Source organism: Eutrigla gurnardus (genome assembly GCF_963514095.1).
Source record: "Eutrigla gurnardus genome assembly, chromosome: 17".
Classification (NCBI taxonomy): Eukaryota; Metazoa; Chordata; class Actinopteri; order Perciformes; family Triglidae; genus Eutrigla; species Eutrigla gurnardus.
The window spans coordinates 4,576,869-4,590,849 of NC_139928.1; the positions used below are offsets into that span (position 1 = coordinate 4,576,869).

The 13,981-nt window shown below is 45.1% G+C and overlaps 1 protein-coding gene across 6 annotated transcripts in view; it reads left to right on the forward strand.

Annotated features, from left to right (window-relative positions):
- The first annotated feature begins 214 nt into the window (after positions 1 to 214).
- Positions 215 to 13,981, forward strand: part of LOC311028221 (protein FAM131B-like) — a 51,285-nt gene continuing 37,518 nt past the window's right edge. For 4 of the 6 annotated variants that reach the window (XM_084032615.1, XM_084032616.1, XM_084032617.1 and 1 more), the window contains exon 1: positions 215 to 348. In XM_084032615.1, coding sequence (XP_083888741.1) covers positions 321 to 348 — 28 coding nt within the window. In that variant the 5' untranslated portion in view covers positions 215 to 320. The remainder of the gene's footprint in view (positions 349 to 13,981) is intronic. The other 2 variants (XM_084032619.1, XM_084032620.1) reach the window with 2 other exon arrangements.

The window sequence follows — 13,981 nt, forward strand, 5'->3', positions numbered from 1 at the left end:
GAGAGCGAGTGAGAGGAAGCGAGGCGGATGACACGCACATACACACCCTCTCTTTCTCTCTCTCTCTCTCACACACACATTCGGAGGAGAGGAGGACGGTGAAGAAGCAGAGAGGAGGAGGAGAAGAAGAAGAAGAGGAAGAAGAGAAGGGGAAGCGCAGAGAGAGAGGGAGAGAGAGAGAGACAGAGAGAGAGAGAAAGAGAGAGAGAGAGAGAGAGAGAGAGAGAAAGAGAGAGAGGGAGGAAGAGATCCGGGGAGAAATGCCCGCTGGACGGATGGATTTTATTTTCCCCGAGCTGCACGAGCCTCTGTAAAACAACATGGGCTGCATCGGATCCCGGACCATCGGTAAGAGCTCCCCGCGTTGTATTCTGCCATGTGGAGGGGTGGAGGGATGGAGGGAGGGTGGAGGGATGCGGAGCATTAAACACAGAGGAGATGTTCAGAGAAGGGTCAGAGAAAGAGGTGAAGCTGGAGCAACGAGGCTGAAATAGACCTGAACATACTTTTAGCACAAAGCTGCGGGGAGTTGCGTCAGACGCGACGGTCGGCTGTCTCGGTACCATATGGAGTGTGGTTTTTTCATTGGGTTGTGTGTGTCGGTATAGTTTACTACGGGGATTACATCTCAATGTGTGTGTGTGTGCGTGTGTGTGTGTGTGTGTATGTGTGTGTGTATGCGGAAGGGGAGAGGCGGGACAGACGGCGGGGATGTGAGCGGAATAAGATGCGGCTTGACGTCCTCGTGTCCACATGGATGACACCGGGAAGTCTGTGTGTGTGTGTGTGTGTGAGAGAGTGAGAAAGAGCGAGTGAGAGAGAGAGAGAGAGAGAGAGAGAGAGAGAGAGAGAGAGAGAGAGAGACCTCCGCCTTGACATAAAACTAAGGTCATTGCATGCTGGGTGTCTGAGAAAATTCCCCTCCCCTCCATCCTCACCTCTCCTCTCTCTTTTCTCTCGCTGCCGTGCGTCACGCGGCGACGTAATACATTGAAGACGCAGGACCCTGTGCACGCCGGGTTTCTCTCGCGCAAGCGTGCACGCGCACATACACATAGGAAGCTCTCGTGCAGGATGAGTCAGAACCGGGCTCGGGTAAACTCCGGTGCGAGTCTGAACGCTCCTCACATGTAGGTCAATTCTGCAAAGTCAACGGTGCCGGCAGCCACACGCACGAGCGCGCACACGCACACACACTGCTGTACGTGTAAGGACAATCGTTGACATGGTGCACTAACCTACATGAGTTCACTTGTGGGACTCCAACTGACTCCAGCCTGATTGATTGATCCAATATCAGAGTGAAGGGGAGCCCATATGATTCACACTACCTGTTAAGTTCCACGCGGGGCAGAGAACCAGCATCTCCACATGCCCAAGTGTCCTTGAGCTAGACACCGAGCACCAGTATTGCTTCCCAACGGTTTGGCCGGCGTCTCAGTAGCTCGCTGCCATCTGTGTGAACGAGACGGAAATAGTGAAGCTCTTTGGATAGAAGCACTATATATAAATGCAGTCCATTTATCAATCTGGGACAAACACAGCGGCGAGTGTGCAGGAGCAGCCGGGTGTTGAAATCAGGTGGCAAACCTCCGGGTCTGAAAAGTGAAAAGTCAACGCTTAAGTGCCTTAAACTTGCATTCTCTCCGTTGGCCATCAGGGGGCGACTCCACTCTAATTGTATGGAAGTCTATGAGAAATGTACCGCCTTGTAGTAATTGTAATTGATAGTGCATTTAAAGTCAAACAGACCATTAAGCAGGGGATGCCTTAGGGGCGGGGCTACCTCATGATGGACAGGTCCGACGGTCTTGGTGTTGTCTGTTTTTTCGTCTCACAACTTAAGCCCTTTCCCCGCGTTTTCAGTTTATGAAAGTTAACTAACATTTTGCCTAAAATATCTTTTTCAGCGTTTGAACTCATGTTAAACTGCAAAAAAACTCTGGATGGCCTTCAACACTTTAGTTCACAAACCAATGGGTGACGCCCCTTCTTCTATCGTCTATGGTTGGAAAAACATCAGATACAAACTCCACCTACAAAGGGTCCTCAGAACTGCCATAGCTACGATATGCCAGTCAAGAACATCAGCGTTGGTGTTCTATCTCGTGGCAACGTCAGTTAACCACTGCCGCCCATTAGTCGAGACGATGTTTCTGCCAAAAACTGTTCCATCCTATATCGAAAACTGGAAAATTACCCACAATCTTTGAAGAAGTGAGCAGCGGCACAAAATGTCCTCACTTTCCAACAATGTCCTGAACTCTCAAGGTCTAAAACTGGTCCTCACAAGGATGGAAGCACAGCACGCACACACACACACACACACACACACACACACACACACACACACACACACACACACACACACACACACACACACACACACACACACAGAGCTTTAAATCTCCTCACAGAAGACTCTCGACTACAGACACTAAGACCCGAGAGACACACTTCAAACTGCTCTGCTGTCTGTTTAATAGGAAAGCATGGTCACTCCGCCTCCTGTGTGTTTGTGTCATGGTTTCGCCTTCACATGCTCTCACATATATCATATCAAAGCCTCATCAACTCCTTTATGAGAACAAATGAGAGACTGCTGGTGGGGGGGTTAAATAAAGACAGGGAACATTTGACCTTTGGTTGTCATTGAGCCGGGCGCGCGGCGGGCTGGAGAGGAAACAGGGAGGTGGTTGGTGGGGAAGGATGAGGGGGAGGATGAATGTTTTTTTTGTTGGTTTCATAAGAGGGTGTGTTCCCCCTTGTGTCTCTCATCTTATCTCCTCTGGCTGTCTCTCCCCCTCTCCCTTCCTCTCCTTCTCTCTCCATTATTTGCTCGTGTCAGAAGTAGATCAAAGCACATTATGCTAGCTGTGCGCCGGGGCACGTTATCTCACTCCGGTTGATATTCTCATATTTGCAAACGTGTGCTCCGCGAGGAGCGAGGTCGCCCGGCTCCACGGCGGCGCTCCGGCTTCCCTTATAAATCAGGACTAAGCACGGGGGAGGCGGAGCAATAAAAGTGTGGCGTTCAAGGTCGGCAAAGTAGAAAAACATTGCAGGTCACAGTATCGCCGCCGTTCCGCTCCAGCGGCATCTGGAAGTTAATGACGTGATTCAGTCGGGTTCCAGCGTCCTCCGTGTTTTTTTGGTGCGAATAGAAGAATAGGAAGTGGAGGAAATCAAATCACAGTCTCACCCGAGCTGTTCCGTTATGATCGCTCACGAAGCACTTAGCAACAGGGATGAAGGCAGGAAACAACTGATGGGTGGATTTGATGTGACCGTTATCAGGGACGCAGTGGCAGCAGACCAGAGCATCGAAGGACTGAAGGGAAACGCATGTGTAGTGAGACGGTCGCTGACAGGCATGGAGGACATCAAAGACAGGAAGGGAACGCCGCCGCCGCCTTCAGGATAAAACCACGGGCAACGTTGTCATCATATTCCTTAGAGGAACCTCTCCTATCTCTGATATCTGCTGCCTCTTTGGATCAGGGAAGACGAGGGATCTACTTGGTTTGGTTGAGGAGAAAAAAGCAGCATTATGGGTAAATTAAGACAACAACATTGTGTTTTGGTATAAAGCCCAAGTATCCAACCTGACCTCCGATTCACTTTAACACCACACTTCAGAAACTTGTGATCTCCATTTATCGGAGTTATCCCCCTCCTCGTGCATCGGTCACGTTTAGCCAGACCTCAAGGAGAATGTGAACATGATCTGATGTCATGCCGTTTACACGTGTCTCGTTCCTAGTAGAACCTCAAGAAATTAAAAAAGGTGCTCAGAGTCACCAACGCTGCCACTGTGTCCCTGACCAAGGTCACATCAAATCCACCCATAGAGGTTGCTTGCAATTTGCTCCATCAATCTCAGAATCAGCTTTAATGTGTTGGAATTCAGAGCCAAACAATAATAAAAAAGACATGTCAACTCATGTCACACGTTAAAATATGCTAAAACTCTAAGATTGGCAATAAAACAAGGAACTTGTCCTTGGAAGATCATAAAATTACCCCTAAAATAAGACAGGTGTCTGCATTTAATATTCATATATGAATGTAGAGAAAATGACGATGATCGTTTCCCCACGTACCTCGGAGAGCAGAGCTCCATCAGATACCTGACAAAAGACCATTTAGTTTGTTTGTGGGTTTAACGATTTAACTGGGTTGCACATACTTTCTACTTCATTGGGAGTGAACCTAATGATTTATATTCAGAAAACAAACTGCTTGAAGGAGTAGAGTCATTTCATTATGCAGCCCCAAAAAAAAGTGATGCCGCAAAACATAAAAAGACGGAAGCATGGAAGAAGAAGAGAAGGAAACAAAGCGGAATTCCCTTCAGTAACAGGGACTCGTTAAGGGTTTTTACCAAAATCAATAATGTTTTATAGTTCAATGAATCCTACACAGTTAAAGGACCAGGATGCCCCGAAAAATGTGATTGAATGAAAGCGTCGCAGCGCATCGAGAGTTTATAAAATCATCCCTCCAACTTACAGAACACTGCCGCTTCTTGTGACAAGCATCTATTCTTATATTTGGCCCAGAGCGGCTGCTGCTAAAAATAGATCCGGGGGTAAAAGATGGAGGTCAATGAGAGACGGAGGGAGGAGGGGAAAACGTTACAGTAAATATGGGTCAACAGCTTCCTCTCCTTGTGTTTCTTCGTCTTCCCTCGTTCACATCTCACCTCCACATTACAACAAAAGGATTAAGGAAACGCTTCTCTCCGTTCCCTCGGTGACTCGGCAGCACCATGGCGGTTTGCTGGATGATTTCAGCAGCTGTGCCTTTCCTGCCGAGTGCCATTTAACCAAAGCATCGCCGCCTGCCACTACACTCAATTATCCTCCAGTTGCAGTGGAGCTGCTGTGGAGCAGTTGTCACTCAGACAGCAGGCTGGTCACAGAGAGAGGCGTCTCGCTGCAGTCGCATCGCCACACAGAAACAACCGCCCATAAAAACAAGCGCCGGCGCGCTCTTCCACAGGAAGACTCGCATGACTCTTTTTTGCAACAGAATTAACTTGAGTTCAGTTTTGACCTCAGATAAAGTAGTTTGGTATAAAAAAAGATGCTTTTTCTGCAGCTTTCAGCAGCACCTCTCCCTCAGCAGGCAGAGTTTGGTGGTAACAGGTGGACTTCACCGCCGCCTTGATAAATGAGCAAACGCCATCGACTGAGTACGTCTGAGACGCTGTCGAAAGTTCACTTTTTTTACGGTTATCGACTAGACGGAGCGCTGAAACTCAACACAGAAAAACATATTTGGGCACGGCTCTCATTTCCAGCTGCAACTAGCAACACACATTAAAAACATATTTGAGAAGCAAAAGTGGACGGCAAGTCGGTCGTGGGAGAGAACTGGGAACAGCTGACTCACTGAGGAGAATTGACGTGTTGGAGGTGATTTTTTTCGGTTTCACAGCTCACAGCTAGCGCTCTCGCTGCAGCAGCCTTCCCTCCGACATAATTGTGCCGATTAAGTGCAGCTGGAGTTGGATGCTGCAAAACCGAGACTCACACATGAAGACAGTTTCATTCAACATCAAAAAGACCTCTATGAAAAATATACTGTAAAAAGGACATAAAGTGAAGCATAAGTTTCTCACTGAGCTGATATCACTTCACACTTAGCGCCTGTCCACATGAAAACGTTTTTAGTGCGTAAACGCAGAAGTCTTGTGCGTTTCCACCTGCCGTCCATACGAATCCGGCGTTTTCGCGCCTGAAAACGCACTTTTTTTAAACCAGCTCTCAGGGTGGAAAAGAAAAAAACGCTCCCCCTCCGTTTCGTGATCGTTTCCGTGTAGACGGTGAAAACAAATACGCTGACGTCATCGGCCCGCCCCTCGACCTTGACTTCTTCCCCCGCGACGTCTCCTAACAACAACAACAATGGCGGCCTCCGTGCTCGTAGCAGATATTCTGCTCGTCTGTACGACGGCGTATCAGGGCCACTGTATGTAAAAAAAACGGAGCCGAGAGAGGGGGGCGATATTCCGGGAAAAAAGTCGCAGATATGCTACTTTATTACGATGCTAACAAACAACCGCTAGCTAACTTTCCATGAATGTAGGCATTTATTTGTCTAATGAATCCATCCCACCGTGTGACAACGCCTCGTCACGGTCCTTAGGGTGACGGCTGTTGATGTTTATTGTTTATACGGGCCAAATTGTCATCTTATGGGTGTTTATTGATCGAGTGGTCGGGTGGAGATTAGCTGTAACTCTCACGTGTTGCCATAGCAACGGCAAACATCCGGTCAAGCTCCGTCTCTTCTTCTGCATTTTTGTAGCAGAAGAAAGAATATGTACTACAGCGCGCTGAGTCGTTTTCAGTGGATTCGTCTGGACGCGGATTTTCTTGAAACGACGCCAAGGCAAAACGGAGAAAAACAGTTTGTTTTGCTTCGTGTGGACAGCACATTAGTTAGTTAGTCACTCACATAGTTGAGCGAAGCGTATTTTCAACCTAAAGCCGCTCCACATCCTCAGTAACAATCCAACAGATGTGAAGTGAGTTGCCTGTAGCGACGATGTTGTTTCCTTCGGCAGGAAAAAGCAGGCTGAGTTAAAGCTGGGAAGAGAATATTTGACTGACATCATTCATCAAATGGACATTAAAACATTTGTTTCTTTGCATATGTTAAGTAACGAAAGAGTACGGTTGTCCCAGACGACAAATTTAATTAGTTGAATCTGATTGGCTTTTGTTGTAGTTCATTCATCCCCGGTCTGCTGGATAATCGTTCATTCTCGTATCGTCTCTGTAATAGTCAGAATAGTCGTGGAAAGTGAAATATCGACATTAAAATGTCTTGTGGTGATTTTGTCAAGGTTTGTGAGTTCAGCCTGTTGGTCACATGTCGTGCCTGAGTGCAGTGGAGGACTAGATAAGACTGAACTTCTAGTCCAGATGCGGCCTGAGACAGTCTGAGAGTTGGTTGAAGGCTGAGACTCAACACACTGCAACACAGGAACCATCCGTCAGTGTCATGTTGGTTTGTATTTATAGCTGTTAGGCTGACAGGTATGATTCAGTTAACGATATCCATCATGTTATGTTCTGAAACAGATCATAAATAAAGGGGACAAACAAAGACGCTCATCGTTATGTGGAACGTTTGGAAACATTTAAACAGTTTGTCCTATTTTACCTTTATTTTTAAAAATAGCTATCTGAAAGAATAAATATGAAGTCAGGTATTTAGTCACCTCTCAGTGGAAATCATGAATATTTTGTTCACGTTTCCACCCCGAAGCCTTTAATTAACAGATTTCCTGCTTGGGGATGGTCATTATACAGCACTGGATGGCTCAATAAGCAGCAATATTGCCACGGAGGTCAGCTGCTCACCCGCAATCTACATGCTCGTAGTGCTGAACAGACAAAAAACACTTCAATATGAAACCTATGATGTTGCTCTCTCACAAGTTGCCTCAGCTGTACAGAGTTACTGTTATCAAATATCCACATTACAAAGGATAATAATGAAATCTATACATTACACATACGTTTTGTTTGTCAATGTTTGTTAGTGCAATGATTGTAATCCTATCTGTTCGTCTGTAGTCTGGTTTTCGGCTTCTGTGTTGGCAGGAAACAGCGAACGGACTCCCAGTCCGGCAGACAGCAGCTCCGTTTCCACGTAAATAAACGCAGGTCAGATGATGCAACTCTCATCTGACACTTGGCCCACGCGGTCATCTGTGAACAGGACTCGATCGGAGTGAGAGTCCTGCCTTGTTTTTATTTTTAAACGAATCAATTCGGGCCAGTAATGGAAAAAAAAAAACGCTTCCTTCAGGCTGGTCTTTTCTTCTCAGAGTGTCTTGTTTCTCGGCTTCGCTTCTAAATTTACATCACAGCGGCTCCGTGGTCGCGTCCAGGTTCTCAACGAAGCCTGAAGCTTTTCCCCCTTTTTTGTAGAGATGCAACAAGCAGCTCGGAAACTAACTACGAGCTGCAAACTCACAATTTTCTAAATGGCACTCAGAGGCAACTACTTGAATTTTGAATACTCCAAAAAATCCTGAAAGGGGTTGTCAGTGAAAGGCACACAGCTCATGTTTGGTCTGTTGCTGCATACGAATGAAACAGGAGACGGCTTGTACTCCGAGCTTTCACTTCTCTATGACTTCGCTGAAGCAGCGATTTGTGATTTAAGCTTAGTGTTTCTATCGTATTAGTGGAATGTTTGTGGTTTTCATGTGACTGATACAAAAGAAAATGCTGATTGTTGTCATGGTGACATCACATGAGAGTGAGTCTGTGAAGTTAGCTAGTTAGCTTAGCTCAGTAGCGTGTCATTCTCCGGAGGTGGGGGAGTGAGGCAGAGGGACACAGAGCTGCTGCCATTCACCTTGTTGTCTGTAACCAGTGTAGCATTAAAGCATGGGGGTATTAGCAAGCTAGCTAGCTGAACGCTAATCAGTGTACTCACTCCACCATGCTTTAATGCTGCACTGGTATCAGAAAATGAGCTGAAATTGTACTCAGTTAATCATAAATGTCAGTGGTGTTCGTTTATACGGAAGTTATTCCACTACGACGGTCGCTATGGCAACAGTACACCTGAAAATGGCCACAGCTCTGACCAATACGTCCATTTTAATGGGGAACGTGCATTCTTATCCTCTTCTATTTCTAGGGTGTTTACAGAGCTGCACATCCATTTGTACATCTAAATGGGCATTTGGCTCCGGCAACCAAAACTGTCCTCACATGTTTGTTAATTGTCTCAACCCACTTACTGTCTCCAAGGTCACGGGGGGACATGTGGGCCTTTTATAAAAAGCTTTATCAACACGAGCACCGAAGCTCATCTATTGGCTCTAGTTTCACTTGGGTCGTCACTTATTGGCTCCGACAAGGAGACGCTGTCCCAGAAACCCGTGGGTTTATTTCTCACAACTCCCTTCTCCTGGACTCATTAGTTCTTGATGGATCTTTTCAGAGATATGTTTTTTTTCTAGGTATCATAAGATATTTTAATGACCCAAGTTTTAATTTGCCTTTGATATTAAAAGGATAAAGTTAGTGTTACACCATAAACGACAGTAAGTTAATCTCTACTGTGAGCTCAAAGCTAAAAACACAAATATATATTTCAATTAAAATGCAATCCTGGCAGCAGGATGGTGTTCACGGCTCATTGGTGTGTTTTTAATGGAGGTCTACTGCACACAATAATTATTAGCAGACACATACGCTGTTGGTTTTGATATTTTCATGGGATTTGTTGTCAATAATAAAAAATACTTTTACAACAAGTATCCGTTATATTAACCTTCAATCGTTGCACATTGCTGTAAATGTGTCCTCATTTACATACACTGCAATAACGGTTGGAAATATAGTGTATTTACACATTTAGATGACATATATATGAACTCCTCATGGTGTTTTACATAAAGTTGGCGCTATAGCACCAGGACGAATTGGCCATAAGTCATGAATTGGCCAATTTATAATAATAATATTGTCTGGCAGGATTTAATTATTCCATTAAAGCTGCCTTCTAGTTAAACTATTTGCCCCATAAGTGTGTTTGTTTTTCTCCGTCAGGTGTGTTTGAGGTATCAGACTCCTCAATATTGACTGTTACCTCTGCAGACGGACTGACTGACGGACGCTCCGTGTACCGAACACACACTTCTGGAGACGGGTTGTGTGGAGTGAGACAACCAGTCAATAATCTGACCTGAAGGGCAGAGAAGAAAAAAAAACAGTTCAATATCCAACAGTTTCAGAATGAAAAAAACAAAAAAACAAAACATATATATATATATATATATATATATATATATATATATATATATATATATATTATCTTATTTAAGAAATAATTGTGACCAGACTATAGTAGACACTCCACAGGGCCTGCCCGAGCTAAGCGGCTGCTTACGGCCCCCTGGCCCCCAATTGTGTTTTTTTTCATCAAAGTACGCAAAAGAAAGATAATTCTGATTGTGTAAATGCTGTCTCAATGGGGTCCCTCAGATAAATATCACAAGATTTGTGATATAATTAATAATACAATTTATAATGTAACATTATAGTGCGACATTTGTGTCAATAATCATCAAGCACAGGTGACTCTGCGGTGGTGGGAGGGGGCCCCAAATCAAATTCTGCTTAGGGCCTCCAAAAGGCTTGGGCCGGCCCTGCACTCCATATGATGTAATTGCTGCCACTCTTCTGGCTTGAGTCCGGCTGCAGGGACTTGCTCAAATAATTAGTGAGGTTCGTCCCTGAAGTCGGGTGGTGACACGAACAAGTAAAGGTGCTGGAGGAGGTTGAGGGATGAACAGTGAATGAACGGGGGAAGTTGGGAAGCAGTTTTTGTTTGTAGAAACCCCCCCATTGCTCCTCCATCAGTGTAGAGAGACTTCTTAAGCTGATAAAGCCTTGCTGTGTTTTTTTTTTGGAGGGGAGTTTAAAAAACAGAATTGCAGTTTTCCTCAAGGGAGGCTGAACAGCAGACTTGTCACGTAAATGTGGAAAGACAAATGTACTAATATTTCTCCAGCCTGGGTGTGAAAAATGTCTTCTCGGGACCTCACGCTACTATGGCTGGAAAAGACTAAATGAAATGACAGGAGGTTTGACTGGAAGCCAACACACACACATGCAGCGTTTCCAGCTCCGATTGCAACAACCTCGACTGACCAGGAATCAGAAAATGGAGAAACTTGATTTTTGTATCAGACAAATACACGAAAAAGCACATTCGTGGGCGCTGAAGATCAGAAAGTTGTTTAAGTCAGGTGGTGTTCATACCAAACCCAGGAACATGTTTTAGCTGTTTTTTTTCGGCTTAAAGGTTTTTTTTTTTTTACCTGTTATCAAAAATTAGGAAGACGTCTGACTTGGAACCGCTGGTTCAGTCCCGAACAGAAACCTCCAGACGCTGGAGGTGAATGTGGGGTTGCCACATACTCACACACACACATACATACACACACACACACACACACACACACACACACATACAGAGCCAGTGAGACAGGAGAATGGACAGACGGATGGATGGATGGAGGCATTAACCTGACAAGCCGTAGTGAGCAGGACTCCCTCAGTGTTTTGTGTCGGCTCAGAGCGTCCGCTGCTGAAGCGGAGGTGAGTCAGACTCCAGACTTCACTTGGGATCACTGTCACAGGCCGTGTGTCACCTCGCACACACACACACACACACAGGAGTGCCCGGTGCCCGGAGCGATGGCAGCAGACAGGCGAGGGTCTGCCAGAGCGAGCTGTCAGGTCCTATTGTTGCAGTGCACCACGACACCACCCTCCCTCAGACGTGCGGCCGTGTCTATGCGAGTGCGTGTCGGCGTGCACATGCAGGTGCATGAGTCTGCGTCCGTGCGTAGCATGTTGTAGAAATGGCTTCCAGCTTGCTCTTTTCCCATCCAGCTGATCACCTTTAAGTTCCTCTCACCTTTCCTCCTCTTTCAGCCTTTCCCCCTTCTTTCTCCCTCCGTTTCCTGTCATACTCAACCTTGTTCTCCCTCCATCCATGTTCTCTTCTTTTTTTGTTTCTTAAGTAATCAATTCATCCTCCCTTCATCCCCCCTGTGTCCCTGTGGTGCAGTAATGCAGCTGCATGAGTCCTCGAGGAGCACTTAAAGCAAGGCAGGACTTTAAATGTAACACATTTCCTGGTACAAATCCACCACTCTTCATCGCGTCCTCCCCTGATGTCTTTCACCCTCCTCTTGTGTGTGAGCTGCTCTTAACAATCCTGCAAACCAAATGACAGCGAGGACATTGATGTCCACCGAAATAATCGCCCTGCGTTGCACTCAAAGGAAACCAATTGATGCACAACTTTCTTGTATCTTATATTGTAATTGTTTTTGGAAGGAGTAAAAAGGGGATTTCAGAGAGACCTGACATCAGGGGTCACCGAGCGGCAGTAGTGGCGTAGTTTGACATAAGAGACTATGAATCAGCCCATAGAGCCGTCTGGGTCCTGTGTGCTGCATATACTCTGTAGGTTGCAACGTAGAGAAGGACGCAGACGGAGGCAAAATATGGTGTTCTCTTAACTCAGGGAAGCCTTCAGAGCAGAGCGGACAGACAAATACTGCGTTTATTCAAGCTCAAGGAGACCGGTTTGTCTCGTTTGCTCCAATTCTGTTGCCAAAAGTGGCAAATTACAACACAGACAAGCAAACACAGAGTTCAACCTAAAAGAGCACTTTGTATGGACGTTGCATCTTTATGGATGGAAGGAATCCCGAGACAAAATGTTTACTTGGTGTCACGTTTGTCCAGCATGTGTTTGAGGGAAACATCCAAGAGGTCAAACGGATTCAGAAAACAGGAAGAAATGAAAAGGGTAAAAGATAAGGTTCGAAGCTAAAGACAATTGGCCAGTCTGCATTTGAAAGGCAGGACTTAGCAAAGTGTCAATGAGTTGATTCATCTTTGGCGGAGAATGAACAACTAGATTCATAAGGTTGTTAACAGTAAAAACACTCCAAGTACCATGTTAATGTTGTATCTTCATGTCCCCGTACTTTTGACTGCTGGTTAAACTAACATCTCTTTGGGCTCTCAGGTTTAATAGAAACCAACATTAACTGGTATTCTTCAACCTGGACCCTCTATTTCTGCGTGTTTATGTCTAAGTGACTAACGAGACAACCATTGTTATATTTTGTGCAGAAAGTGAGCGGCAGCCGCCTAACGAGCTGCCATGTAACCCTCGTTCGTCTCGCTCGGAAATCCTGAGTCACACCCACGTTGTGGAAATCAGATAATTATTCAGCCGTGACCTTGGAGATCTTTTAGCAAACACGACGCTCTCTAACTCACATGTCCACCATTGTCCTCGAGTGAAACCCGGTTCCACACAAAGAACTGATGCTGTGATATTTACGATCCGTGGCAGCTCTTAACCAAAGATGTGACAGGAAACTGACAACAAGGTTGCAGAGACGCTCTCCTAAAACCTTCAAACCAAAGTGTGTTCTTGGCCAAATGAGGCGTGCGGCTGCAGCCGGCCGTCTGGCAGACAGAACTTCTCCGTCATTCTTTGATGCCTCAGATTGGTTTTCCCCGAGACCCTCTGCCTCGATGCCAAACAGATTAGAGCGTGAGGCACCACCAGCATGTACACTGATTGGCCTGCTAATCCGCAGAGTACAGAGGAACGGTCTGGGGGACGGACCAGAGGCTTTCTAAGGTAAAAACTGCAGCGCTTCCATGCATTGGAAACGTCACAAACAGAATACCGACCCGCTCCTTTTCAGGTGAAGTTTAGCTGCGTTCAGAGTCGTTTTAAAGTTGGTTTTGTTTGTTTGAGATGACATGAAATGTACATTATTTGGAGTCTTATTTTTTTATTTACTTTTTATTTAGTTTCATTTTTTAAATATAACAGGACATACCCTGACAGAAACCAACAGAAACTGAAAAAAATTAATCACTAAAATGAAGTGAAAAATGAAATTAATAATAAATAATAAACAAACATAACAAAGTAAAAATAATAATAATAGAGTAAAAATAAATAAATACAAAAATAATGATTATGAGATATACAGTATATATACACACAATGCATATACATATACCTACATACATACGTATACATTGCAAAAAACTTGCGAATTATCACTGAGCCATAAATGGACCACACGATATCATATCATTAGGCAATTTACAGACACCGTTTTTCTAATAATAACAGAATTGATTATAACTCATGACCAATTTCAACTAATACAATAATGGAAATCTCTACATAAACTACACAGCGTTTAGGATGATGAACATGAAGGCCTTCCCCTTATCTCACGGTTCTTTAGTAACATGCACACTCAAAACAACTGTTTCCCTGAAAGGTCGGTCGCCTCAGACACACTGGACCAAACCACAGCCTAACAAGCGAACATCACGCTGCAGCCTCACAACACACGATTCATAATCACACTCACAATAATTACCGG